Source organism: Chlamydotis macqueenii, chromosome 10, assembly GCF_036417535.1.
Source record: "Chlamydotis macqueenii isolate bChlMac1 chromosome 10, bChlMac1.mat, whole genome shotgun sequence".
NCBI lineage: Eukaryota > Metazoa > Chordata > Aves > Otidiformes > Otididae > Chlamydotis > Chlamydotis macqueenii.
The window spans coordinates 13459935-13486295 of record NC_141565.1 but is presented as its reverse complement, the minus strand read 5'-3'; the positions used below and the strand labels follow the sequence as shown (position 1 = coordinate 13486295).

At 42.3% G+C, this 26361-nt stretch overlaps 1 protein-coding gene across 5 annotated transcripts in view; it reads left to right on the top strand.

The window, feature by feature from the left end:
- Window positions 1–26361, top strand: part of ARIH2 (ariadne RBR E3 ubiquitin protein ligase 2) — a 32262-nt gene that overhangs the window by 3093 nt on the left and 2808 nt on the right. For 2 of the 5 annotated variants that reach the window (XM_086755354.1, XM_086755353.1), the window contains 12 exons: window positions 973–1320; window positions 14064–14131; window positions 15820–15883; window positions 18252–18399; window positions 19120–19241; window positions 20132–20241; window positions 21285–21402; window positions 22844–22894; window positions 22994–23015; window positions 24546–24697; window positions 25773–25916; window positions 26262–26330. In XM_086755354.1, the coding sequence (XP_086611480.1) occupies window positions 1072–1320; window positions 14064–14131; window positions 15820–15883; window positions 18252–18399; window positions 19120–19241; window positions 20132–20241; window positions 21285–21402; window positions 22844–22894; window positions 22994–23015; window positions 24546–24697; window positions 25773–25916; window positions 26262–26330 (1317 nt within the window). In that variant the 5' untranslated portion in view covers window positions 973–1071. Of the gene's footprint in view, window positions 1–972; window positions 1321–13450; window positions 13850–14063; window positions 14132–14878; window positions 15007–15819; window positions 15884–17959; window positions 18175–18251; window positions 18400–19119; window positions 19242–20131; window positions 20242–21284; window positions 21403–22843; window positions 22895–22993; window positions 23016–24545; window positions 24698–25772; window positions 25917–26261; window positions 26331–26361 lie in introns of those variants that run through there. The other 3 variants (XM_086755357.1, XM_086755356.1, XM_086755355.1) reach the window with 3 other exon arrangements.

Here is a 26361-nt window from a genome sequence, read left to right as displayed (position 1 = left end):
TGTTTTGTCTTTTATGTTTAATATAGTCTCTCTTGAAACAAAATAATTTGGTTAAATGGAAATTTGTGGCTAAGATGACCATAATTCAAGGTTGATACATACTCCACCACTGAACCTCTTAGAACTCAAATTCATGTGGTTTAGTTACACGTGCAGAAGCTCTGTAGTTCAGATAAGTAAAGTCAAATATGTGATTTTTTCAATACCAGTGAGAATCTAAAAAAAAAAAAAATTATGTTCTGATTCTTCTTGAGTAGCAGCTGTAAACACTTGAGCACCAATTTCTACATTCAGAAGGTAATAAGTGTAGATTGAGAAGGTAATAAAATAAGAGAATTAATTTTATTTCCCCCTTCAGATGTAAGGCCCAAGCCACATCACCTCCAGCAGAACCTACTGGTTCTTTTGAGATAGTATTGAAGACTGTTAAATTAGGTATATGTGAGAGATCTGTACGCTTGTCTTGTTTTCTGAAGTCCCCCTTAATGGCTATGGTTCTGAAGCAATATGGACTTTTACAGGGTACCACAGGTTGCCTTCCTAGCTACTGCGGTCATAGTTAAGGGGTTTGGTTTTTTCCTGTTGGTGAAATGGATATGATGTTTTTCTGCAGCACTTCAGGCTGTTGGTAAAAACTTCATGTCATAAATCTAGTTGTATCTCTGAAAATATCTGTACTGAAGGTTATGGAGCCACTTTTGAAATGTCAAAAGTCTTGGTGGCCTGAGCTGGGGGCGAGGATGCAATGTAATAAGCTGGTCTTTGAGGCTTTAGACCTCACCTGTAAGAGCAAACTTGGCTTTGCAGGTGCAAGAGTCACAGTGGATCCGAACCAGGGATCTGCACAGCAGAATCTCCTTTGGCTGGGCCGTTGGGTCGGTCGTGCCTGGCTGTTTGATCGCCTGTATGATGTTGATGTGGCCTCTCTTAAAATTTCTTAGGCAACAGAAAAAATTGTTTTTCCCCCCTTAGGAGACAGAGCTCAGATGAAATCAAAAGAACGATAAAAGTGTGGAGGAGAAAAAGAAGCTGCAATTGCTTTCCTGGTCTGCAGTTTGACAGGGCAGTAAGATGTCCGTGGACATGAACAGCCAGGGCTCTGACAGCAATGAAGAGGATTATGACCCTAATTGCGAGGAGGAGGAAGAGGATGAGGATCCTGGGGATATTGAGGATTATTATGATGGGGTAGCTAACGACGTGGAGCAGCAGGGAGCAGATGCCTTTGATCCAGAGGAATATCAGTTCACCTGCCTGACTTACAAGGAGTCGGAGAGCACTCTGAACGAACACATGGCCAGCTTGGCTGCCACGTTAAAGGTGAGGAAAGGTTTTTGCATTAACACAGGTGTAAAATAAGTCTGTGATTGAAAAGACAAATGCTGAGCATACAGTTTGAAATAAAAGCTGTGGTAAAATTACTGTTACGGGGGGTTGGAGGAACATTATTGAAGGTCCCTGGTTCAGAACTGATTGAAACATTTAAAATTGTTGCATACTGGTTCTGGGGCCTGAAAAATCTTCCTTACTGCATGTTGATTCTTACAAATTTTTTTTTTTACAGAGCTGAGCTTCATGACCAAAATTTGTGAGTTATAACTCTTTGCATTAGCACAAGGCAAAGAGGATATAGAGAAAAGAAACAAACCAAGTCATAAATGGTGCAGAATGGTACACCTGTGTTTGAGAATATAACTGACGGATAGGAAGACATGCTGAAACTCTGTAATTCTAACAAAAACACCTTTTTTGTTGGTTCTGAGAGAATAATAATAGACTTTCAAAACGACAGATCAGCTGTCATGCTAGGTATTAACCCAACTGTTGCAGTGACAGCAATTAAAGTACAATGAACTTGCCAGCTCTTGTAGTGACTAATTCATCACAGAGGAGTCCCACTCCAAGTCAGCTCAATAAGACTTTTGTGAAGTTTTATTTCTCTTTGTGCAACTGATTACCGTACTGCAGACTAGTAAGAAAGAGGTTCCCTCTCTGCCTTACCAGTGTGCTTCAGTCCCAGCCTAGGTCAGAGGAAAGCAGATTTTCGAAGCTCTAGGTGTTGACACTGGGTTGAAATTACCAATGCATCTGCTTTGTCACAGGTTCCCTAGTGCTTGTTGTTCTCTGGAGCAACCCCTGAAAACAGGACAGGTGACTGCAGCGTATAAAAAAAAACTATGTTGGATAGGTTTTGATTCCTATTCATTTGGTCTGAATCAAACCTAATTTAAAAAAATAAGGAGCGTCTCTTGATCCTTGTGTGCACGCCAGAGTGTCCTATAGAAATAGTGTAACCATGAAGCCCGAGGGCTGTGGAGCCTATAAACAATAGGCTGGAAAGTGCACCCATACTTTTTGCTGCATCTCTAGCTGATTTTGCTGTCCATGCTTGTTCCCAGCATTCACCACTTCAGAAAATGACGTTTTACTCTTTCTCGACTGTCAAACTCATGTCTGTGATTTATTCAGTCAGCTCTGAATGCCTGCTGTTCCCTACAGATTGTAGGAAAAGGGAGGCAAAAGAAAAGAACAAATGACATTAGTTGGTCAGCACTTTTGATCCAGCTGCCGGTTGCTCTCGATTCTTAGCGATTAGGTAAAGATTTAGAATGGCTTTTCTGCTCCTTACTGTTCGCCTTCAAATGGAGCACCCTTCAAAAAGATGACCCTTGCCATATTCTCTTGAATGAATTAAATTAACAAAAGCAATACTTTTAGTCTTGAAAATCAAACTTCCAAAGTTGAAGTAAATTTTCAAAAAATTCTGAAGGTCTCATTGAACAAATATTATAGCTCACCAGATAATACCAACCTGCTAGCTCAAATCTAGCCCCAAATATGCTCCAAGGACAGAATATTTTAGATTCCTTTTATATCAAGAATATGCCTGCATATTTGCTTGAAAATGAAGTGCTACACATTTTGGTTTGTACATGAGAAGATAAAAATAAATCTGGGTAGGAACCTGAAAAACTGTGATCTTGTAAGCCACACACTAAATCTTTAACTCTTGAAGTCCCACATTAATAATATTTGCCAGCAGTGGTGATGCAAGAATTGCACTTTTCTTGGAAATCTGTTGTGTATCTGCAGCATGTGCTTTTTGTTTCCTGGCATCCTTCCTTCCAATACTTTAGCAACCCTGTTTGTTCCTTCCCCTTTCTTCCCCCAAGGAAACTTGTCATTTCATTAGTTTTCTGAGACAAACTGGAGTGGAAAGAATTTGTGTTGCATTAGCAAGCATAGAGAAGAAGGAAATTGAATAGAACATGTTGAACTGTTTGTTATAATTGCTTTCCATTGACTTAATGGATGTAAGTAAATAGGGACAGACTTTTACAAGAACTATGTTAACTTCTTTCCTCTAATTTGCTTGAGCTTTAAAAACTTCTTCGAAGACTATGTTTCACAATGTCTTGGGTTTTTCGGATAGTGATGATTGTTCTTTTGGAGCATGCTAGTTCATTTTGTTGATTTCATCTTCTTTCCCCTGTGAGAGCTAGTGCTTATGTAGTGCTTTTCAGCATTAGCTCGTATTTAAGGCAGAGTGGTTGCCCCTGACAGGGAAATTAAGGTAAATTAAACGCTGTGTTCAGGAGGTACAATGTTGAAGGCAATGCCTGACATGGTACCTGAGCAATTTGCTATCACGCAAATCCAGTTCCCTAAAGCAAAGAAGAAATGAATGCAATAAACTGGCTCAAAGCCATGTTTGAATGTTCTGCAACTGTCATTAAATGATTCACTTTCTGAAGGTTAAATTGGGAGGGGTGTGTCTTGACCATGGTTTTTCTCAGTGACATATTGTCAACGTGCTTTTAAGACCAGAAACAGGTATTCTGAGCTTCATATCTTTGTACTTGCAATCTGTACTGTTATTAGCTAATAACAATCTAAATAAATAGTATTCCATTTGCTCTGCTCATTAACCCTCAACTTTTTTTTTTTAAACTATTTTATTCAACTATTTCAGGCTGATTATTGAATTCCTGTTTTCTTAAAAGTGTCGAGGTAAAGGGTGATCTTCCTTGGAAACCCTCTTGGCTACCTTTTTTTGATTCCTCATGAAATACCGCTGCCTTTATTCTCACTCCTACTGAAGCTAAAGAGACAACTGAACAAACCTTGCACTAGCTGGCTAACTTCAGGTCAGGTGTGAGCACCCTGCATATGTTTAAGAGTTTGAATGCACATCAGAAGAGACAGCCTCTTCAGCAAAACGCTTGGGGTTTTTTGTCTACCCCAGTTAGAGACAAGCATCTGTTAAAATCTTAAGTCTGATAAAAGCATGAAACTCAGCATGTAGGTAGATGTGTGCCCTTCTATCTCTTACTGTCATAGGAAATTTGTACCTTGAATTCTTCTGACTTGCTTTTTATCAAGTGGGGAATTCTGAATAGAAAAAAACGGTACAAACAAGGAAGCAATAGATACAACCAGCTATGCTGTGTGCCGGGGCTGCAACTACAGTAGTGGTTATCCCAGAACTTTACTGAAGCTAGAGGGACTTTGTAAGTGGTACTCTGAAAGTTTCTTCTCACTTTCATTTCAGTAAGAGCTGTGAGTAGATCCTTGCTTTCCAGGAAAAAGAAAAGGAAATGTTTGCTCCTTGGTTAGTGCTATTAAACTGGAGGTCTGGTTTTGGAGGACTAAAATTAGGACAGGCTATCTCTGTTGAAGCATGCCAGAAGAAAATTTCAAACTAATATTATCCAAAACTGTGATTCTCTGATCAAAAGGCCTGTAAATTGGAGCAGATCGCTTAATTCCTCAAAAGGTCGCTTGACCACCAGTCCACACTTGTTAAGGGCAATACTCTTGAAAGCAGAGTGGCATCTATTGCCTGCAAAGGAATTTGCAACAGTTCTTTCTAACAAGTGTGTATATGATTCTAAAATCCTGTATCTTTACAAAATAATGAATTAAAAGTTTGTAATAAGAAGATTGTTTTCAAGATAATGGTCAAATAGTCATGGAGTGATTGTGGGGCCTAGAGTGGCAGTATCCGTACGTGCACACAAACAGTACAATACTCAACAATTGTACAAACAAAGTTGACCCTGTCACTGACGAGCAATTAAGTATGTGATGATGTCATATTGTTTTTGTTTGTGAATGACACTTCCTGACTCCGCTGAGGGTCGCGTGCAAGTGTGGAATATCTGTGGTGTTCCAAATAACTGGCAGTAGTTTCTCTATTTCAGTGACGAGGTGGATCTTTCTAGTTTTTAGAAATTTTTTAAACAGGTCATATAAGCCACCAGATAAAACAATTACAATTTATGAAAAAATGTTACCTTGACTTTAGGTCTTTTTAGAAGCTGATTGTCAGTCATGAGAAAGCTAAGGTATGTCTGCATGTACAAGGTGACAAGGAAGATAGTTGTGGTTTTTTTACAGGCTATTGATACTGATGTAGTCTTTCCACAAAACCAAAGGACTTATAAAACTGAAGAACATACAATTTTCAGTTCAGTAATGTGAGTAATCTGCTAATATTTACTGGACAGCAAAAAGCTTACTTCCCTTGCTCTCTGAAATAACAGCTTGTGATGTGGTTCTTTTAGCCCTGTCCCGTGAAAAATAAAACTTGGTAGATGCAAAAAGTATTTGATGCTATGACATAATATGGATGAACAGAGTCAGTACTGTCACTGCTGATCTTTCGGAGATAAACCAGTTCTTCATATATTCTTGCTCGCCTTATTGGTGTCATGTCTTTTTAATGCAACCAAATTAGTATTTGTGCTTAAAAACACAGCCCTGTGAAACTGTTCCACACACTCAAATTGCGCTGACACAGAACAGTTAGTTTGTAGAGCTGCTTGGTGAATGCTGGCAGCAGTCCTTTTCAAATACCATCTTTAGCAGATCCAGAGTCATGCGCGTGGAGATTGGCAGCCCGTATGAGCAGCTCTACCCGAAGGAGCTGGCGCTTACAGAATGCCTGTTCAGTGCAATCGCGAAAAGTCTGCAAAGAGCCAGATGTCCAGAGGCTGGCGTGTGTGCCTCCCTGTGTCACTGCACAAACCGTGACCGAGTATGTGGCGTGGGGTGCTTGTCTGGACAAACCCGCAGTGTTGCATGGTTGTCCTTTTTGATGCCATAATGACCGTGAAACTCGCACCCAACATAAAATGGCAGTCATAAAAGACTGGCTGCCCCTGGGTGTCTTAAGCACATGGGAAGTATTAAAGCCCCTTGAAACATTAAAACGCACATACATATGAAGAAAGTTTGAAAAACTTCTGTACAAAGTTAGTGTCCATAAGAACCAACGCTGGTAAATGTTAGTATATGTTAGTAAACAGTAAATATTTATCACTTGTTATAAATGGTAGACCCTGATAGGCAAATTTGACTTCTCCACAGAACCCCTCTGGAGCTGTTTGGCGGTGATAACACGCTGTTTTGAGGTACCTGTAAACCCTAGATTAGTCAGGACATGCAGGTTTATATCTGTACCGTGTTCTGTGTTTTAATATCAAGCCAACATTTTGTGGGGCATCCAGTCTGAAGTTGTAACCGTTAGGAGCACACATCTTTGAGACATACCTTTGTCCTTTTGTCCTTTACCCAGTTTTTATTCCCAAACAGAAAAATCCTTAAAGTTCTGCTGTACAAAAGCTGTGTTGTTGCCCACCAGATTCACTATGTATTTCACTAGTATGTTAAACATCAAGAGGACAGAAATAAGTCTGTAACTGTGTTCCGTATGTATTTTATTTTGGCTGCTAAAGGGCTTTTTTCTTTCTTTCTTTTTTTTTTTTTTTTTTTTTTAAGCATATTTTTGTAGACTTCTGGTCAGCAAGATAAGAGAGTTGGCTGGAGAGCCCAGGCCTTGCAACCTTGTGACAATTTCATTAAGTCATTTGAGGAGAGAAATCAGTTTTGTTCCTTATTGCCCAAGACTGCTGAAGATCTCAACTTGATTGGAAAAACGAGCCACAAATGTGGAGGGTGATTATAGCCCACGCATTTCTTTGTGATTCACGCCTTAAGTGAATCTTACAGCCACTATGACTCTCAGTGAGGGGAAAAAAAAAAATCTGTTCACAGCTGTTGATGAGTATGATCTTCGTGGGAGGTAGAGGCAAGACACAAGTCATTCAAAATGCCAAAACAATCTTTCAGTAACTGTTTCATGTTGCAAGCTTACAGCTGGACAACAGGATCAGAGCAGTGACATGAAGCAGCTGAAGTGAATTACCAAATTTGTGTGCTGTGCCCGTTAAGGATGGTGCAGCAGAAATGCTATGTGCTATGAAACACTGTTTTACAAAGCAGGTGTTCCTCCTCTTCATCTTCTTATAACAAAAGGAAAATGCCCTTAGAAGCTGGGATTGTCAAGTAAAGGACTGTTATTTGAAACTGAACAGGGATTACTCACTGCAAAATTACCTAAGCCCTGTGCTCTGCATGTGCATTCTGCTGTGGCTGTGTGCACGCACCAGTGCTTTCCAGTTCAAGTTGGCTGCCCTGTGTCCTGAGCCACCGGTCACAATTGTGTGGATGCGGGTTATTACCTGCCCTTCGCTTCCTCCCTCTGCATCCTTCCCATCCTCCTTTCCGTCAGCCAGAAGGAATTGTCTGCTTCTCCTGTGTTTTGCTGGGAAAGCACCTAGGCAGGGGCTGAGCCGAGTGTGCCATCTTAAAGCTTTCTTGCTGCATTTCTTTTGCTCTAAATCTTTCAAAGAAGGAATCTCGTAACTATTTTGTAATAATGCTTTCTGGCATACCATCTTGTTTAAGTCTTTTTTTTTTTTTAATTTATTTCTGAATCTCCTCAGGAAGAGTAGACTAACAGCTTGAGAAATACGTATGTTGAGATTTCCTAGCTGAGTCCTACTGATCCTGTTTGTTGGCAGCTGCAATTGTTGCTGTCCTGTGTGGGAGCATGGATGGATTAAAGCAATGTGTAAGTGTGGAGAGGGAGTTAGAATTTAACCCCAGATCCCCTTTCTTCAGTGTATGGCCAGCTAGGTTATGCACTGACAGCTTCACAAACCATGTGTATAACACTGGCAGAATTTGTCATTTCCAAACTGCGCTCTGCCTCCTAAATCTGCTTCTAATCTTGCAGACTGACACCAGGTCTCCGCGTGCCAGAGGGTGAGTGACGGGACGCAGATTAAAACCCTGTGATGAAGCAGAGCTCGTGTAGCGCTGTTTGTCAAGGCTTCCATGGTATCGAGACTGCAGCTACAGACTCTAAATTGCATTTCTTTCCCTAGTGCAGCCTGCACTCTGTAATCGGGAGAGGGGCTGAAACATCAGGCAAATTGAAAGCAATACTATGAGTCAAACCTAAAGATGGAGGGTTCTTTCTCACTTTTTTTTTTTAAGCTTGATTAAACTGCCCCCAAAAAACCCAGGGTATCTGATTTTGTTGTAAGTTTGTCTTTTTTTCTTCTGATAGGTGAAATTAATTTGAGTTCCGTTTTGAAAACAGCATTGTAATGCTCAGAAACCTGTAACAGATATGGAGGACTTTGCTACAAGACTTTGAACACTTGGGGTGTTTATGGCAGGTGATGTTAATCACAGCTCAAGCCCCTGCAACCTCATGAGTTTTCTAAAAGGACTGCATATTGGAAATGTGCTTAAAAGAGGGGTAGATCAAAGCAAAGAAGAAAATGTGATCAAAAAAAAAGCTTTCTGGTTGCCCTTTTATTTCTTTTTAATTGCTAATATTTCTGCAGTTTTCTGAGAAATACTCCAGTAAAAACAGGACAGTCAGATAGTTTTTCCAGTGTGGCATGGAGGGAGTCAGATCTACTTTGCACATGAGAAATGAGTGTTAAATAGTATTTTTTTTCCATTTATAAGTCGCTTTCTTTACCTCAGTATCCTTAAGTAAAGTGTGTCTGAAAGTACTTTTTTTCTTTAGCAAAATTATTTGATTGGTATGGTTTCTTTCTGAGGTGTTAGTGTTCTCTACTCTGAACTCAACTCAGTCTCCTCTATTTTGCCCATTGTTGCTCACAAACAGCAACAGTTTCAGAGGCTCTTGCTCTGTGTGTTTCTACCGTTGTAAAGAATTTTAAGAGTGTGTTTTTAGAAGTTTTGATGCAACACACAAACTAATATCTTCCCAAGTTCTTACTTTCCTTGTGGAACTAACAAAAACTATTTGTGGATTAAAGAATGCTTCTTAATATTAATCCTATTGGCTTAAATCTATTTGTGCAAAAGCCTTTGATTAGGGGAAGCACAAGGAATGGAAGCTGCATTTCTTTATGCCAGGTTTGTGTTCATCTTGGCCAGATATTTCAGTGCAACCCTCATCTAACAGGAATTGTCAGCTTGGTGCAAAGCCACAGGATGTCAGCTCCAACCAGATCACAGTATCTCCAACTCATTCTGAACTGAATCTCTTTGAGAATCATATGATGATTCTTGTTTTAAATTTCTGATACCATATCTCTGCAACAGTGAGGACTGAAACACACCTCCACAAAATAGGCCATTTGCTGGAGAAAAGTGAAATGAGCTCATGAGATATGCATGCAACATAAATATGCATGAGCAATTTCTGTAGAATATAAGCTCTACAAAAGACGGTGGTTTTTTAGCTTTTAGGAAACATTTCTGTCTGAATTAGCAACTGTCAAAGTGGCATGGTTGAAGAAAATTTTCTGCTGTGGAGAGATGAAACTTCAGCTCTTCAAACAACTTCGCTTATCTAGGGAAGCAACTTGAGACATCGTTGTCTTAGAGCTCTCCAAACGCAGCAAGGTACCTGCAGAGCATCTTTGCAAATTCTTTTTGATATTGTCTCATCCTAGAAAGTGCCAGACTCTCTCTCACACTTCAGAAGTGTAAGAATTTTGCTTATCTTGGAGACTGAAGAACACAGGAGATAAATGAAGATAGGAATAATAAGAAAAAAAAATACAGTGCTGTATTCTAGAAAATAAATAGATGTGTGTTTAATGCAGTGGCATTAGTTCTTTGTTCTGCTTTCAGAATCTAATTTTGTCCAGCACTATGTAAATTTTTCAGACTTTTCAGACTCCTGTGGAGTCTTTCCCTTATGCAGAGCAGCTTCCCCTTGGCACCCTTCCTGTGTGCATAGACACTGCTCCTCTTTTCCAGTGCAGTCATAAACATTAGCATTTGGTGCCCATTTCTGGCAGTGAGCAGCCTTCTGTCACTGAGAAGTCAGAGTTAAGCTGATAGAGGTGTGGAAGAGGCATCTGAGGTGACCAAATTCCTGTTTTAAGGTGTAGCTGGAAATTGCAGATCGATGAGATTCTCTCTGTTCAGTTTTGCCACCCCATCGTAAAGAAAGAAGCTTGGTCTTCAGGCAGAAGTTTTCCAGGTTCAGAGTTGGAGTGAGCTGATCTTTGATCTTAAAGTTTTAAGCTGATCACAAGAAAATGGGGAAATGAGAATGAGGGAAAGACAGACATTTTTTAGCATGACTACTGCTTCCAGCTTTCATCTTCTAAACTTTAATAAATTTAATTACAACTAGAGGAGTTCTGGAGAAGTCAAGCTATGTAGAAGCCTTGGCACAATTCATCAGTTGCAGGCAAAACGAAAATAGAAGTGCAGCATCTAGAATATGCATTCCCTTCTGCACTGTGGTCTGTAGAAGTGTTTTGCTGAAATGACCTGCTGCCAGCAATACAATAAGTGGACTGTCTCACTGTCTTTTTTGAGCCTTAGTGTTCTGAATTGAGACTAGGGAAGTTTAAATAAAGCTGACGATTTATTAAAGGCATTTTTTTTAAATTTGTTTTGTGTCTGAGATGAAGCATTATTGTTCCTGGATAACCTGAGGCTCTTGGAGCACCTGGTGACTGATAAGGGACTGAATTGTAGCTCTTTCTGAAATGTTTCACAAGTTTGAGGTCTTTCATTGTGTGAAACTTCTGACTATCCGGGAAATACTGTGCTGGACTGTGTGCCTGAGCAGCGATCAAGGCTCGTTTCCTCAGCTGGGACGCAGCAGTGGGTGCATACGGAGGGGGCATCAATGTCTTCTAGCTGAATAGTTCAGCCCGTAGTATCAGCTTCTGTACGTTGCTTGTACAGTACTGTAAGGCAATGAATTATGTACATATGGACCAAACTTCTGATTGCAGTGATATTATTCTGTGCTCAGCATGTTTTGGCTCCTGTTTACAAAGAAATACTTCAATTATTCTGGGTTGTTGTTGTGGAAGAACTGGCTGACTTGGTACAATCATTCACTCATTGCGAGTGTACAATCATTGAAGAGGCTGGGAGGCTCTGCTAATCAACAGAAGCAGGCTTTTGTTTAACACTTGTTTTTCTTCTCATGCTTTTTTTCTTGAATCTGTCCAGTAGTGTTGACCCCTGACGGTATTCACGTTTGCCTTCTGAATTGCCAGCCTTGGTGCTGGTGAGCAGGACGTAGATTGCAATGTGGTGACTTTCCACTCAGCAGGCGTGGCCCAGCCTCATCAGTTATCTGCTGCTCTCCCATCCCTCTTCCTTTTCCTTCCAGTTTGAATGTTATCTATCTTTAATGTGTGAGAACTAGTATGTCCATGCCAAGCAGACACTGGGTACCTTGCTGCAACTGACTGACTCTGGGAGCTCTTTTTTGCACCATCACATGCACTCCAATCAGGTACTGTCAAAAACTTTTCTGCTTCAGGGCTTTTCTGAAAGTGGACTAATGTCATGAACCCAGCTTTATGAATTGAAAATGTTTTATTCTTAGGTGCATTTATGATGAAAGTAATAAAATTAGCACTACAGCTGATCTCATCAGTGCTTGCAGTTGAAGCAAAATAGGGATGGTCACAGAAGCTTTATTATTCTTCTAGATCTGTCAGTCTGGCATCTTTCTGGAGCATTAATTCCACATTTTGCCTGACAAATAATTTGACTCAAAAGCATTTGATTCTGTTAGGGTAGTTTGTTACATTTCAGAAATGTGTATGCTGGTGTTTATATTTCTTTTCCTATACATCTTTATTCTCAAATGTGATTAGTTCTTCCTCTGGGAACAAGTGACTTCATGGAGTCCTGATGCTTCAACGGATGCTGCACCTCAGGCTCTGAAAATCCAACTGGAAAACACTAATTTTCATATGTTACAGATGAACTTCCCGTTTAAGTCTGGTGGTTTGGGTGTTTTTTTTTTTTTGTCAGGTTGGTAGTTCTTCCTTACTGCTACTGAGAAAGAATTTCATTACTGTTAGAGAATGATTCATTAACATGTGGTTTGCATTTGCAGGAAGCCAATCTTGTAGAGACCACATTCCTGATGCTTGTTTGTTTTACAAATGCGAAATGTAGATGTCTTTCTTGTAAAAGCGACTCAAAGGTGTCTGTCTGGGTCTGCCAGGCTGGAGGCTTAAGATAACAACCCTTTTAAGGCTGGCAGTGGCGCTTCACCCGTACGGACTGGAGCAGACTGTATGTGCTGTCAGCAGCAGCCCTGTGTGCCACGCTTCACCTGGTCACAGGCTTCTGCGGTGGGAGGGAGGGCAGCGCCGCCTGGGCAGCCTTTGTTTTCTGAGGGTCACATCACTGCTGAAGTTGAGGAAGGTGATATACCAGATCTTACGCAGCACGAGCTAACGCTTCAGTTCTTCTAGAAGAAGGATTATTTGAACACTGAAAAGTACTCTTCTATTGCTGTGGCTTCTTAGTGGCCAGCAAAGTGAGCAAATTGGGAGGTGGAGGTGGATAAGCCATTTAAAAACCCCGGCTGCTTCGTGTATTGGTGCTACGCTGGTTTAGCTCGCTGAACCAACCGTCCAGTGCTGACAAAAGCCAGTACAAGGCTGAGGCATTATCATGTGGCAGGAACAGGTCAGTTGTGTTGCGTTGTGTTGTGAAACTGCACCGCTTTGGTGGGGTGGATTTAGAAGCATATGCTGCCCCTAGGTGTGCAGAGCCAGTCTGTTTTGTAGAAGCAGCAACTACTGCTTGTTTTTTCCTTCCAGGGTTGTGTTAGGGTTGCTGTGTATCTGTATTACCAGTACATTGGATCCTGTGATTCACTTGTAGCAGGATTCAAGAAGGTTTATGGCTTTTCAGCTGATGATTGGGACTGACAGCTGCTCTAGGGGATAAAAAGGAGCTCTTTCTGCAGCTTGGACAGAAGGAGTTGTGTTTTCTGTATGTATAGTAGAGAGACAGGTGCTGTGGTGGTAGCTTGTCTTGGAGCGTTGGAGGCAGAGCCCTTTAACAGCAGAGGGTGTTTGAATGCATTGGGCTTGCCCAGGCGATTCCTAGCTGGCCTGATAAAGGCATGAAAGTGTCAAGAGGCATGTTGAAGGTCCAGCAGCTCAGCAGATGCATATGGTCATGGTGGGTGCGAGCCTTTTTGTGCTAGCAGACCGGTCTGTTTTCTTCTGAAATAAACTAATACGTAGAAGCAAAGGAAAACTTGTTTGCTTGTACCCTTGTAACATGACTTTAAATGTCGTGTTGCAGTATTTTAGAGAGCACTCAGGCTAGCACGGGCTGTGCTAGTGCTTGCCAGGAGTCCACATAATGCAAGCAACTCTGCATGGAAATAATCCCTGTCACAGTAACTTTCCATCTTCCTATTCCAGTCCAGTGTGTAACTTTTCTCTACAGTGAAGGCTTGGGAAAATGTTTTGGTTTTTCCCCCTACCCTTTGCTGTCAGAATGTGCTTGCGTTTGCAGTTTGTTACTGCTTCTCCAGCTCAGTAAGTGCTGTCTGCCTGCCTCGTGGTGCCTACTTCACACGCTTAGCAAGGACTCTGATCCCGGTCTGGTCTGGGCCTCTCAAGTGGTGACTGCAGTCAGGACTGGATGTGGGGCTTCCATGAGCAGTTAAGCTAATCCAGTGAATTCTTGATTCCTTCCTCTCTGTGCTGTTGTGACTAAGTAGGTGAGTTTGAGTACATCCATGCTTCATTCCAACCTGTGTATTGCAGATGCACCATGTGTGAACATTATCTTTAGTAGTTTAATGGGAACTGAGTGTCACTGGGGTATTGCACTGAGTTTGTACAACTTATAAAACCACCATAGTCCTAAGAAGAGATGTGGCCTCAAAATATGCCTAACTTGACTTTTTTTTTTTCTTTTTTTTTTCCGCCTAGGTATCACATGCTGTTGCAAAGCTAGTATTAGTTAGTTTCCACTGGCAAATCTCAGAGATTTTGGAAAGGTAAGTGTAAATAGTCTTACCTCTTGTGTGCTCAGTGCTTTTCCCCCTTGCTTTGCAAGAATGCTCAGGGTGGTCCATAGGCATATTTTTGACAAGCATCTTTGAACCTGAAAGTAAACCACACAGTCCGTTCCAGGGAGCAGAAGAAAAACACTGGGTTTTTGAGGCTTCATTGCTTGTAAGAAATTTGTAAACAGGGAGAGGGTAGTGGTGGCGAATGTCTTTCAGTTTGAGGAATTCTTGTTATGTGAGGAACCCTGTAAACACATTTAGCTTAAACTTTGAGATAACAGATTGAGAGTGCTGCATCTGTATTTATTTATTTTAACAAATATAAAGATAACATATGTTCTGCTTTGAGCATATGGGCCCTAAATCGTAAAGGAACACTGAACCTATGCTGATATGTTCTTTAATGGTACATTCACACTGAAGTTTTTGCTCCTTCTGAACATGAGTGATATTTTTTTTCCAAGCTGACCAGCATTTGCAGAGCCAGAGAAGATGGTGTGAAAGGACTGAAAAGTGCAGCCCCTTTGTTGCTTGGTCGGTGTCACTCTAACAAAGTCCTCCAGCTAATTTCAAAAGGAGGGTTTGGACTCTGTCCAGACGTATATGGGAAGTGTGTCAGGAGGCACTGCTATCTGGCAGCCCCTCCAGAAAATACTGGCTCAGAACTGAACATTGTCTGAAAATAGAGAGCATATCAGTCTGACTCATTCTGCCATGCCATTTTTGACCCTGTAGCCAGCAACTTCATCCAGAGAACATATGGGGAATGCATCTCATGAATGGATATTGTTGAATCATCTTTGGTAACTGGCTCGTTGGTTACCATGCATCCAGTGAAAGCTTTTCTCTGGGGAAAGTGGAGGGTAAAATTCCTGCGCAGCAGTCCGGGGCGATTCTGCAGGTTAACTACCGAGATTTAAACAAGAGGAAGTTTGGAGAAGAGTTTGCTTCTAAAGCTGTGACTTTGCAAGTTACTCTCCAGTTGATGTGGTCCTCAAACTTCTGTCTTGGTAGGAAGTGACAGTATGACATGAAAGCTCCCTAATACAACTAAAAGGTGCTCGTGGGGAGAGAGGATTTACAGCATGGTCACAACAGCGATGCTGATATTTCTGAATTCATTGAGATATAAACATTCTTCTGCAATGGAAATCACAAACAGCAGAACTCGTTTAATTCTAAAGCTGCTGATAAACAGCTTCATATGCCTAGCGGGTGATAATCTGTCACAGTGTAAACACTTAACTAGATAATAGGCTGGAGTCAAAGTGAGACCTGACCAGGACGGCTTGATTTTACGAAGAAGTAGGAGACAGACAGGAGACTTGCTGGAGTGTGTTATACTGGGCAGTGGCTTAGGGCTGCTCTAGGAGTGTGGATAGAAAATCTTAGCTTCCAAAATATTTTTTTTTGAGGGAGGGAGAGAGTTGTAGAAAAATATTAATGAAGGAGTATGAGAGAAATGTTAATCCATTACTGGAAAAGTATTGTTCCTGTTTCTGATTTTGAGCTCATTACGTGAAGAAGCCTCACACAGGACACATTTCCACTTTTCTTGTTGAAATCTATCCTATCATTTGCACAGAGCCTATTGTTTATTCAGGCAAGAAGGATCAATTTAACAAAACAAAATGTGTTCAGAAATTGATTTGATCTTTCTTCAATTGCCCTTTTAGGCACAAGTCTAATGCTGCCCAATTGCTAGTAGAAGCACGAGTTCAGCCCACCTCATCCAAACATGTAAGTATGTTAACTATTTTGGTCTGTTCCCTTGGCAAACAGGCCTGACCCACCTCATCAGAGGATTGTATTACTAGTGGCGTAGTCTGGCCCGTATTAACCCTTCGCAAATTCAGATCAAACACTCTAACTCAGTGCTAGGTTTACTTTTTAAATGAGGAATGCATTCAAGAGGTGTCTACCACTTCAATAGCAGCTTTGCTGTTGTCTTGCAGGTAGTGTTCAAGAATTACTTGCCTCAAGAAAATTAAGCTCATGGTTTTTAGCATGAGTGGTGGTACACAATGAAAGGAGCAGACTGCATGGGCTTGGCTACCTCTTCCAATTCTACTCTGTAAAAGACACTCAAGGGAAGCTCTGGCTGCACAGAGTGAACAGAGCTTGTCTGTGGCTGAAACAGAGATATATATATTTTTTTTAAAATTTTTTTTTTTTTTAGTGTTTTTTCCCTGAGCTGACTGTTTGCTGCCTTGCTTTGCTCAGGGGTGCTTAAACCGAATCTCCAGTGGTGTTGCTGCTGAGCCATTCAGTTATGATATTTGAACCAACAGCTTGTGTTTTGCAGCCAGGGCCACACAGGTCTTTAGGTACTCCCCCCTCCCGCTTTAAATAGAAACTTCCTGTTGCATATTTACAGATTTCATTCACAGTAGGTGTCTCGGTACAATCCCCAGTTACCTCAGAACACATTGCCATGTGTCAGATTTTGAGTGATAAAATATTAGATCTGAGAAACGCTCTTTGAGTTGGGGGAGGGGAGATTTTAAAAGCCTGATTTGGCATCTGAGCTGACTTGTAACTAGCAGAGAGTGAATATGCTAGAACAGCTGACAGGAGTAAGCTTCATGGACTCAAAATAAATTCTCTGCCTAGAGTCCAGGAAAAAAAAATCTTTGTTATTTGGCGTACCTGCAAATTAGTCTATGTTTTTTGAGATTTATCTGAATCTTGTATCAGCTGTCACTTAAGTACTCTCCACTGCAATGGTGATTTCATTTTGGGAAGAAAGATATTACAGTGAAAAGGTTAGTTTAAGTATTGACAAACTTGGTTTGGTAAGCAATTCATTACCGTCTTTCTGTATACGCTAGGGCAAGTTGCTTTGTCCTTCAGCTCCTAACGCAGAATGATGATGTTTTGGGGCCAGATGCTCATACTGAGTGTCTGTAGAGCAGCTGACCCTACAGGGAGAAGCTGTAGTACTGAGCTCAGAGGGACGGCTTGCGAAGGTTTGAGGTAGCGCCTGTGCTGTTCAAGTTGAGCAGTTGATCCAGGCAATCAGTGCTGTTGCGGACTCAATAAATCTTGTTCTGGTCCGTAAGTGAGGCCACTTAGAACAAAGTCGCATTATTTCCTTTTTCATGTGGTCATGCTATACAACAAGCTCTGTTGGTCATGTGGCTGCGTATCATACTGCTGCTCCTGTCTCTGGCATGCAGAGCTAGGCGTGGAAACCGGCGGCTGTCTTGCACAAGCTTCTCAAAGAGTAGTAAAGGTTTAAGTAGACGAAAAATGATTGTATGACTTCTCTGTGAAAGGAGAAATAGGACCATAAACTCTCGCTAACAGCTTTGTAGAGCCTTGCTTTTGATGATGCTATGCTAAACCTAGTTCTTCAGGTCCCAAGCGTGAGCCGAGATGTGTTGAAGGCTGGATCTGTTGTCTAGGGAATGATCTCTGCACCACCCAAGGGGAGATCCAGGCTGCTTCCCAGTGGTTTGGTGAAGTAATACCAGAATTCTGCCTGACTTGAAACAAACCCTCTAATCCTTTTCAGCTGAAGGGATGATGCCTGCTTTGCCAGATGTAGCATAGGCAGAAGATAAGAGATGTGAGATGATAGTCTGTGAACTCCCTTTCCTCTCTGCATAACAGCCTACGCACTGCACCTTCAGTTGCCTCTCTTCTTACCCAAAATCATCGTCCAGTAAAAGGGCACTGCTAAGCCTGCTTCCAGCTATAGCCGCTCTCCAGGGCCTGTGGAACAGGGATTGAGTCTGACCCAGCTAACAAAGACTATCAGTCAGTTCAGGGAAGGACTAACACAATTACGTATTTCCTCATTTTTCCAACAAGGTGAGAGTAAGAACCAGAAAAGTAAAGGTGAGTGCTGGGTAGCGCTAGGTTAAAGACAGGACCTGTTCAGTGACTGTCATGCTTCATGAGATTAAAGAGGTTCTCGAGGAGGACTGACTGTTGGGGCAGTGTGGCATCCCAGCACACCAGCTGCTTATGAACCTGTTCTGGCCTGGAACTCCCCTGAGACCTTTGTTGCAATGAAGGTGATGCAGGTGCCTGTGGATGAGGTGAGAATACTCTGGGAGAGCTGAGGTGCTTTCACTGTAATGCTGATTTGTCTCTCTCCCAGGCAATGGTACATTCCTCCCATCACTGCGCAGTATGCATGCAGTTTGTCCGGAAGGAGAACTTGCTCTCTCTGGCTTGTCAGCACCAGTTCTGTCGCAGCTGTTGGGAGCAGCATTGTACAGTGCTCGTCAAGGATGGTGTCGGAGTCGGTGAGTTCAAGGCAGATATGGTACTGGGTCTGTATTTGTCGTGCTGGCCGTTCTGATGATGACTGGCTGAATTGGTTGCAAATGTCTCAGTAACAATAAAATGAAGCACGGAATGAGTATTTGTGAAAACCTCCACTTGAACTAGTGGTCTTACCTGAATCCCTGGTTAGTGTTGACATACCACCAGGAGAGCGCTACTCCTGCCTAACAAAACATGCAAGTCTATAGATCCATTTGCTGCTTTTCTCCCCTTGTTATCTCAAGAGCATGACTATAACAAGTTAAAAGCTGCAAATCTGCTGCATTTTCCTTTGCATCTCTCATGGTGTATTGTTGCACTGCCCCTGGAGTGCTTGTGGATGCAAACATCCGTTCCCTTTGTGTTGGGTAGAAGCCAGTAGTTGCCAGAGTTGCTTTGGGCTTTTCCTAGCCTGTCTTTCATGCTGGCATGGCAGTAATATGCAATTTTCTACTTTAAGTGTCTGGCCTTGTGAAGACTGGTTGAAGCAGTTACTGGTCCTGGATGCACGTGTGCCCTGGCATCTTTCAGTGAAGACAGTTGGGCTTCAGCTTTTCAGAAGCCCGGATAGATTTGTTTCACAGTTGTGTCCCTCTTGCCACAACAACAGATGGCACCTAGGAAACTGTGTTGAATGCTCTCTGTGCATTCACTCCTTAGTATAAGTTGCACTGTGCTGAAACGTTGCTTTCTCTTCTCAGGGGTCTCCTGCATGGCTCAGGACTGTCTGCTTCGAACGCCAGAAGATTTTGTGTTTCCATTGCTGCCTAGTGAAGAGCTGAAAGACAAATACAGGCGCTACCTCTTCAGGGACTATGTGGAGGTATTGAGGCTTTTTCAGTTTTAAAATACTTTGTGTCAATGCACCAATGACTTGCAGAAATTTTCTTTGAAGTGTCTTGCATCTTTGATTAGAACTGCAGTAACTGCAGCAAAGTTGTCCCCAGTAAACGTGATGTGACTGCTCCTGTAGGACAGCCTCACTGACAAAATGCTCCAGCAGGTTGCCAAAGCAAATTCTACTATAAGGTCACCGAGTAACTCCTTGGCTGGAGCTTGGCTCTTTTCCTGAAGCAGAATTCTCAGAATGTTGCAGCTGAGAACTTCAAACTTCAATCTGAGTTTTAAAGTCGTCCTTGCTCTTGCATACATCTCCCTCCTCTTAGTGTAGCCCAACTGAATTGGCTTGCTCGGTAACATTTTCTGTGAGGTTTTTTGAAATTAAAGCAGCAATTGTTAAGATTAAATGTGCAGGATGTATTTCTGGTAACTGGGAACACTCAAGAAGCAGTGATGCAGTATAAAAGAGTGGTGTCACCTCTCTTCAATAAGAGACCCTTTGGGAAGGAACAGCCACCAGAGGAAAGCAACTGAATGCATTCTGGGGCATAAGGAGAGGACAGGGGAACAGGTCAATGGAGTAAAATTGTTTCCTCAGTATTTTGGTGGGGTCTTATGGTTGTGTTGCCTTGCTTATTTGATCTGTAACCCTCTGTTTGAATTCCCTGTCCTAGTGATGCTGTAAGTAACTAACACTCCCTTTCCTAACATGGAAGAGGTTCATCTGCACATTTAGCTCAGACCTGGTGACAATTTTCACTCTTTTTCAACAAGAAATAACTGACTTGTATATTTTTGGGGATAGGAGTGGTTAAACCTGGATAGTGCTCTTCTGCACCCGCTGCTGATCTTACCACCTTTGTACGTTCACAGAGCCATTATCAGCTGCAACTGTGTCCTGGTGCAGATTGCCCTATGGTCATACAGGTACAGGAGCCAAAAGCCCGGCGAGTGCAGTGCAATCGTTGCAATGAGGTCTTCTGGTAAGAAACAGAAAAGGTTAAAGATCATGGGGAAAGTGTATGCTGTCCTCAGAGCTACTCCGTTTGCTTGCCAACAGGTTCAGTGTGTAGAAGCACCTCAAATGCTTTGCTAGAGTTGTTTGTAACTTGAGTTAGCTTGAGTAATTGGACACTCAGGGTCTGACTTCTGCAGGTGGTCAGCCCTCCCCTCGCTCCCTAAACTCCTTGGAAGTCGGGTGTTCTGACAACTAGGGAACATAGGGCTTGAGTAATGAAGGGGTTACAAATCTACCATTCTCATGTTTGGCTAGGTTACAAATTTTGGTCCAGTCGTAGTGACTGGTAGAGTTACTGGTAATGGATGTAGAGGCCTTGCTGCTCTCTGCTGTATTGAGTTTTTAGGTTTATTACAAGTATTTGGCTTCCAGGGTGTCTGTCATGTGTTGAGGTTGGTATGAGAATACATTTCTGGTGAATAGGAATGCTAATGTTCCTTGTCTGACTTCAAGTGTGTATGCAACCAGAGAAAAAAAAACATAACTTGCAGGGCTACTGAGTTGTCTTCTGCTCCTGGGTCTCTAGAATCACTGCTGTTGAGAATGTCTGTGGAGCACAATACAACTGGTTTAGAGACCCAGCTTACCAGTATCTCCATGCAAATGGCCCTCACTCACCTGGGGATGGCCAGCTCATGCTAATGCAAGGCCTTGATACCTGCTACTGGAATCAGGCCACTTGTAAAGCCACTGGTGTGCCACAGGCCTCTGCAGTCATGTTAGAGCAGACATAGGTGGGCACTGCGGGCAGGGATATGTCAGCCCTCAGATACATGATTTGTCAGAGAAGGCCTTGGGTCGCTCTCGTCCGGACTCCAATTTCTGCAGAAGAGGGTGAGCGTTTATTGGAGCTCAGCCTTGGTCTTTGTGCTCTAGGAACGCACAAACATATTTGCATCCCTTACCCTTGCTTTCGCCTCCCACATTTTGGCCATCAGGAAAACTTCGATTCTTGAGTCACCTCCTTGGAAATCAATATGTCTTTCTTTTTTTTCCCCCTCTATTAAGCTTTAAGTGTCGGCAGATGTACCACGCACCCACAGACTGCGCTACCATCCGGAAATGGCTCACCAAGTGTGCAGATGACTCCGAAACAGCCAACTACATCAGTGCTCACACTAAAGATGTAAGGACAAGCACCTGCATGTTTTGTCTTGTCCTCTAGTCCTGCCTGGGAAGCAAGATACAATTCAGTACATATGTAGCATTGTGTACTGCTTTTTCACAGGCTGCAATTTCTCACAGCTCCGTGGGGACTGTGAGACTGCAGCTGAATGCCTCGGGAATGCTTTGTGTGGGAAGTCTAACTGCCCTCCTGCAGTAAGGACCTGGTGGTCCTTATTCCAGCCCTGGTGTGAATGTCTTTGGCAGCCGAGCGTGCTGCCCTCCCACGGGGGAAGGAACTGTGGCTACTTTGAAGTGATCTGTGGAGATGTATTTCAAATAGAAGGAGAGAGTGTACTAAGTGCAGAGTCAGTATCAAATAATACACTAGTGGTGTTTAAACCTGAACAACTGTGTGGAGTACTGTGAACTGGAAGGTGAGGGAGATAAAGTCTTGATTTGACAAGGACAGCAAAATGGGGTAGATGAAGTCTGTAAATTAGGTACTGAAATACTTCTAGGAGATTTAGACCCAAGAAAAAAAAAATTGTATTACATATTTTGCACTCTAGTCTACCTATAGGATTGTCTTTAGAAGTTGCAGATATACTACCTTGATCCTCTAGATTAGCTGTCTGCAGATTGGAGCTTTTAATGTCTTTTGGGGATTTTGTGGCCTGACTTCAAAACAATTCTTAGCTGCAAGCTTCAGTTGTGCTAGGAAAGTGGGTACTTAGATAGACTAGAGATTTTTAATTCCCTTCTTTCTCTGGAGAAGTCATCAACATGTGATGGCATTGCTTCTGCTGTGCTCTTCTGTAGAAATAGGGTTCTGTTACATTGAGCGTTGTCCTGACATATGTTTTGCCTGCCATTAAAATGTATAAAGAGCAGGAAAACTCACTTATTTTTTTATGCCTCTGCAACCCAAAAAAATGTAACTGAACTTGGCACTCCAGGGCATCAGTGGACTGCTGATGGAACGGAGGAGTGTGCGGTTCTCACTGTGGTCAGCCAGATTCTCTGCAGCTAGCTAAGTTTTCATCTGTTAGTGGCTGCTGAAGGCAGGATATAGTGCTGATTGTCTTGTAGTCTAAGTAGCTGTGGAAGCTACTGCCGTATGTGAACTAATTATGTCCCTATTGCTGAGCAACTGCTAAATGGTAACTTGGTAAGATCTTCAGTTTTACAAGTAGTAACAGCCATGAACTTGTTTTCTTGAGCAAGCGGTCCAGTGCTGCAGTGTAACTTCTCTGGCTTTGCCTTTCTGCCTCCTTTTTAAATGGAGCTGTTGGGAATTGGTGGGAGGCGGAGTGTATATATGTTAGTATTCTCATATATGCTTATGCATATTTAAACAAAAAAAAAGTAATGCAAGAAGAGAATAACAAAGCAAGTGGTGTGAATCTCCAGAAGGTTGCTAGAGACAGAGTTGGGTCTAACAAGTGCTTCTGTTTCCCCAGTGTCCCAAGTGCAATATCTGTATTGAAAAGAACGGAGGCTGCAATCACATGGTGAGCAATTCTCTGAACATGTCAGACCTTCCTTGTTCTAAGCAGAATTTTTTTTCCCTACTTTCCACTAACCAATGGTTCCTGTCTCTTCTTTTTCAGCAATGCTCCAAATGCAAGCATGGTAAGTAGGATTTGGAAACAGTTTTCTCTGCAATGTTTGCTAGTGGTGATGTTCTCTTCTTTTTTTTTTTTTTTTTTTTTTGTGATATGGAGACAAATTGTGAACATTGACTGAAATATTTTTTCCCCCTAGTACAAAGTGAACAGGATGTTAATTACAGACTTAGATGTGATAGTTTTGGGGGTTTTTTTCCACTGGCTATGATCTCAGCTGAGTTCTGATTCAGTGGTGATTTGGCTCCCTCTCCCTGACATGTCCACTTTATAGAGAAGTCTCCATCTCTGCCATAATACTAACAGTGGAATCCATCTCAAAGTATTAAATGCTTTCCATTGTAATTGTATTTGTCATCAGCTGAAAATACTGGCAGAACTGAGCCATGTACTCAAATCCACTTAAGTCTTTCTGCTTACTGATGGAAATAATGAGCTTCGACCCAGATGAAACTGCAGGAGCTGTGAATTGTTCTGCATAACGTTATCTTTTGGACTTCTTAGTCCACCCCTGTGCAAATAGCAGCCTGAGTGTCTTTGGCCCATTGTGTGGTCCTGCAAAATTACAGCCTGTTCTTGCACTTGTATTTTCATGGGAGAATTAATTCCTGTTGCCTTGGAGAGAGATCATTTGTATTCAGCGTTCTAAGTGTGCCACTAGGAAATAATACAGTATCAGAACCTTATTTGGAAGATCAATAAAGATTACTGTCCTCTCATTTCCTTTGCTTTGGGGTCCTCAGCAGCACTGGACGTGATTTGATGGAGCTCTGTGACAAGGGTGAGCAGGCAAGTGCCAAGGTACCACGGTGACTAGCACTGAAGGCTGGTGAACTCTGGAAATGCAAATTTCAGTCTCTTATTATGAGTAATACAGAAGTGATTCCTATTGTAGCAACTTAATCTCCTTTTTTTTTCCTTCTGAGCAGAACACTCACAGCCTCGCTCTGAAATCAGGAAACTGTCACGCGGATTTTGCTATTGCTCTCTTTCCTCTACTTTCTTCCCAATTCAGTGGCTCCTAACTTGAAGTGTCTTAAACCACTGATATCTGAAGTTACCTCTGTAGTTCCCCCCTCGAGAGAACTGAGGGGAGACTTTTTCTTTTGCATGAGTTAGTTCATTTTTGGATTTGCTTGTTCATATTTTATTCAGCCAGAGGCCCGCATGGGGCAGTGTGCCGGTGATGGGGAGGATGCAAGTCACAAATAAGACTGCAGCCTGCCTCTGCTTTAATCTAGAGTGACAGCCTATGCAGAGCACAAGCACAGTTTGCCCAGTGGTCTTACTGTACAGGGTGCAGCACTTCAGGATTTACTTTCCATAGCTGCACGGGAAGCTGTACAATGAAAATCTTCAAGACAGGCTGGTATTTTTGGCTCACTATTGTCTTCCGTTACGCAAGATGATACAAAATGTGTATGTTTCTTGGCTTAGCAGAAATATCTGAAAACAGATGTGCTGTGTCTACTGAAGCTTTTCTTTCTCTGAGGTTTCTTTCTGTGCATCACAGTGGGTTTTTCACTGTTTTCTGCAGACTTCTGCTGGATGTGTCTGGGAGACTGGAAGACTCACGGCAGCGAGTACTACGAATGCAGTCGGTACAAAGAGAATCCTGATATTGTAAACCAGAGTCAGCAAGCACAGGCCAGGGAGGCCCTTAAGAAGTACTTGTTCTATTTTGAGAGGGTAGGAGACATCTCCTTGGCCAGAGCTGCTGTAGCCTTTTAATGCTCCCTGCCTGGTGCAAAGGTCATTGCCAGCAATCTCCGTGCAAGAAACTGCCCAAAGAGACTCTGTGCAGAATTTTCAGACCCTGTTGTTTTTCACTCAAAATCCTGCCCTACGAGTACCACCCAAAACAGTAATGTTGTATCCAAAGCAAATCATATTCGCTTGTATATTTCCTTGTGCTAGAGAAAATCGGTATTACCTGTGTCCCACTGTACTGTTTTCCTGCAGGCTGAGTGCTGCTGCAGTAGATGGATACTGCTCCAATCATTTCCTTCTGGAATCGGGGAACTTCAGTTCCTTGCAGTATGTCTTTATAGAGACAAAGACTGAAAAAACTCTGCCATATTCAAAACTCCATTGGCTGTAGCAAAGTTGTCCTAAAATTTAATGTAATCACGTTTTTTAACATTGCAGTCAGAGCATCTCTGTCCACACAGCAGGCTCGATGCACCTGGCCATACAGTGCAATTCTAGAGCAGCATCTCTAGAAGAGAACGTGGTAGAGGTTCAATGCTGCTGCATTTCAGTTTCCCCATTAAAATGAGTTTGTTCTTCACACCATGAGTCAAGTCCTTTGGTAAAATGAATGTGTTCATTCCCGGCTCTCCAGACCAACAGGCTGTGGGAAATAGCTGCGCTTACAATGTGGACATGGATGTTGGGGTTCACTGAGCCTATTTTACATGTTAATTTAAACTCTTGACCTTTCTATAGAAATCCTTGAAGTAGGAAAATCACCATTACTTTCCATCTTGTTAGACACAAGGTCATTGTGCAACAGAGGGCATTCCCACTCTGAGGAGCTGGGTTTGCTCCCTGCTCTTTGCTGCTGTCAGTCTGTTGTATACAGCCTCCGCTACTAGCTACTGGAGGTGCTGACTTGCTGTTCTTTCCCACAGCATGTCTTGCCTTGCTGGACTTCTGCCCCACTTCAATTTCTGCTTGCTAGAGCTTGTGCTTTTACAGCAGCAGTATTCTGGTCTAACGCCATTTTTTTCTTTCCCCATCTCTGCACCCCCACCCTTTGCAGTGGGAGAATCACAATAAAAGCTTACAGCTGGAGGCACAGACGTACCAACGAATCCAGGAGAAAATCCAAGAAAGAGTTATGAACAACTTGGGAACATGGATAGACTGGCAATACCTACAGAATGCTGCAAAGCTACTTGCAAAGGTGGGTAGTTGAGGCTTATTTGGCACAGAGAAGAGAATACACACCAGTGCTAAATTCACAAGATTATGCGAAGAAGGGAATTTAGGGGTTGTGGGTATGTGGAACCGCACCTCTGGTCTAGGACATGAACTAGCCAAAAGTCATCTGGAAGTTACCTCTGTGAAGTTATACTTTAACTGCACGAGTTCTTCCGAGGAAGGTGTAGGAAATTCCACCATGAAGTGTCCAGTTGTCCTTGTCAGAAGGCAGCTTGTTAGCCTGTAGTTGTCACAGAAGTGTGACTGTGCTGACTTCTTGTCTGAGACTTTTGTCCTTTTTTTCTCTCTTCTTCCCACTCCCTGACAGTGTCGTTACACTCTGCAGTACACATATCCGTATGCCTACTACATGGAGTCTGGTCCCAGAAAGAAACTGGTAAGATATTTTGCTCTTTTTTTGCTGATCA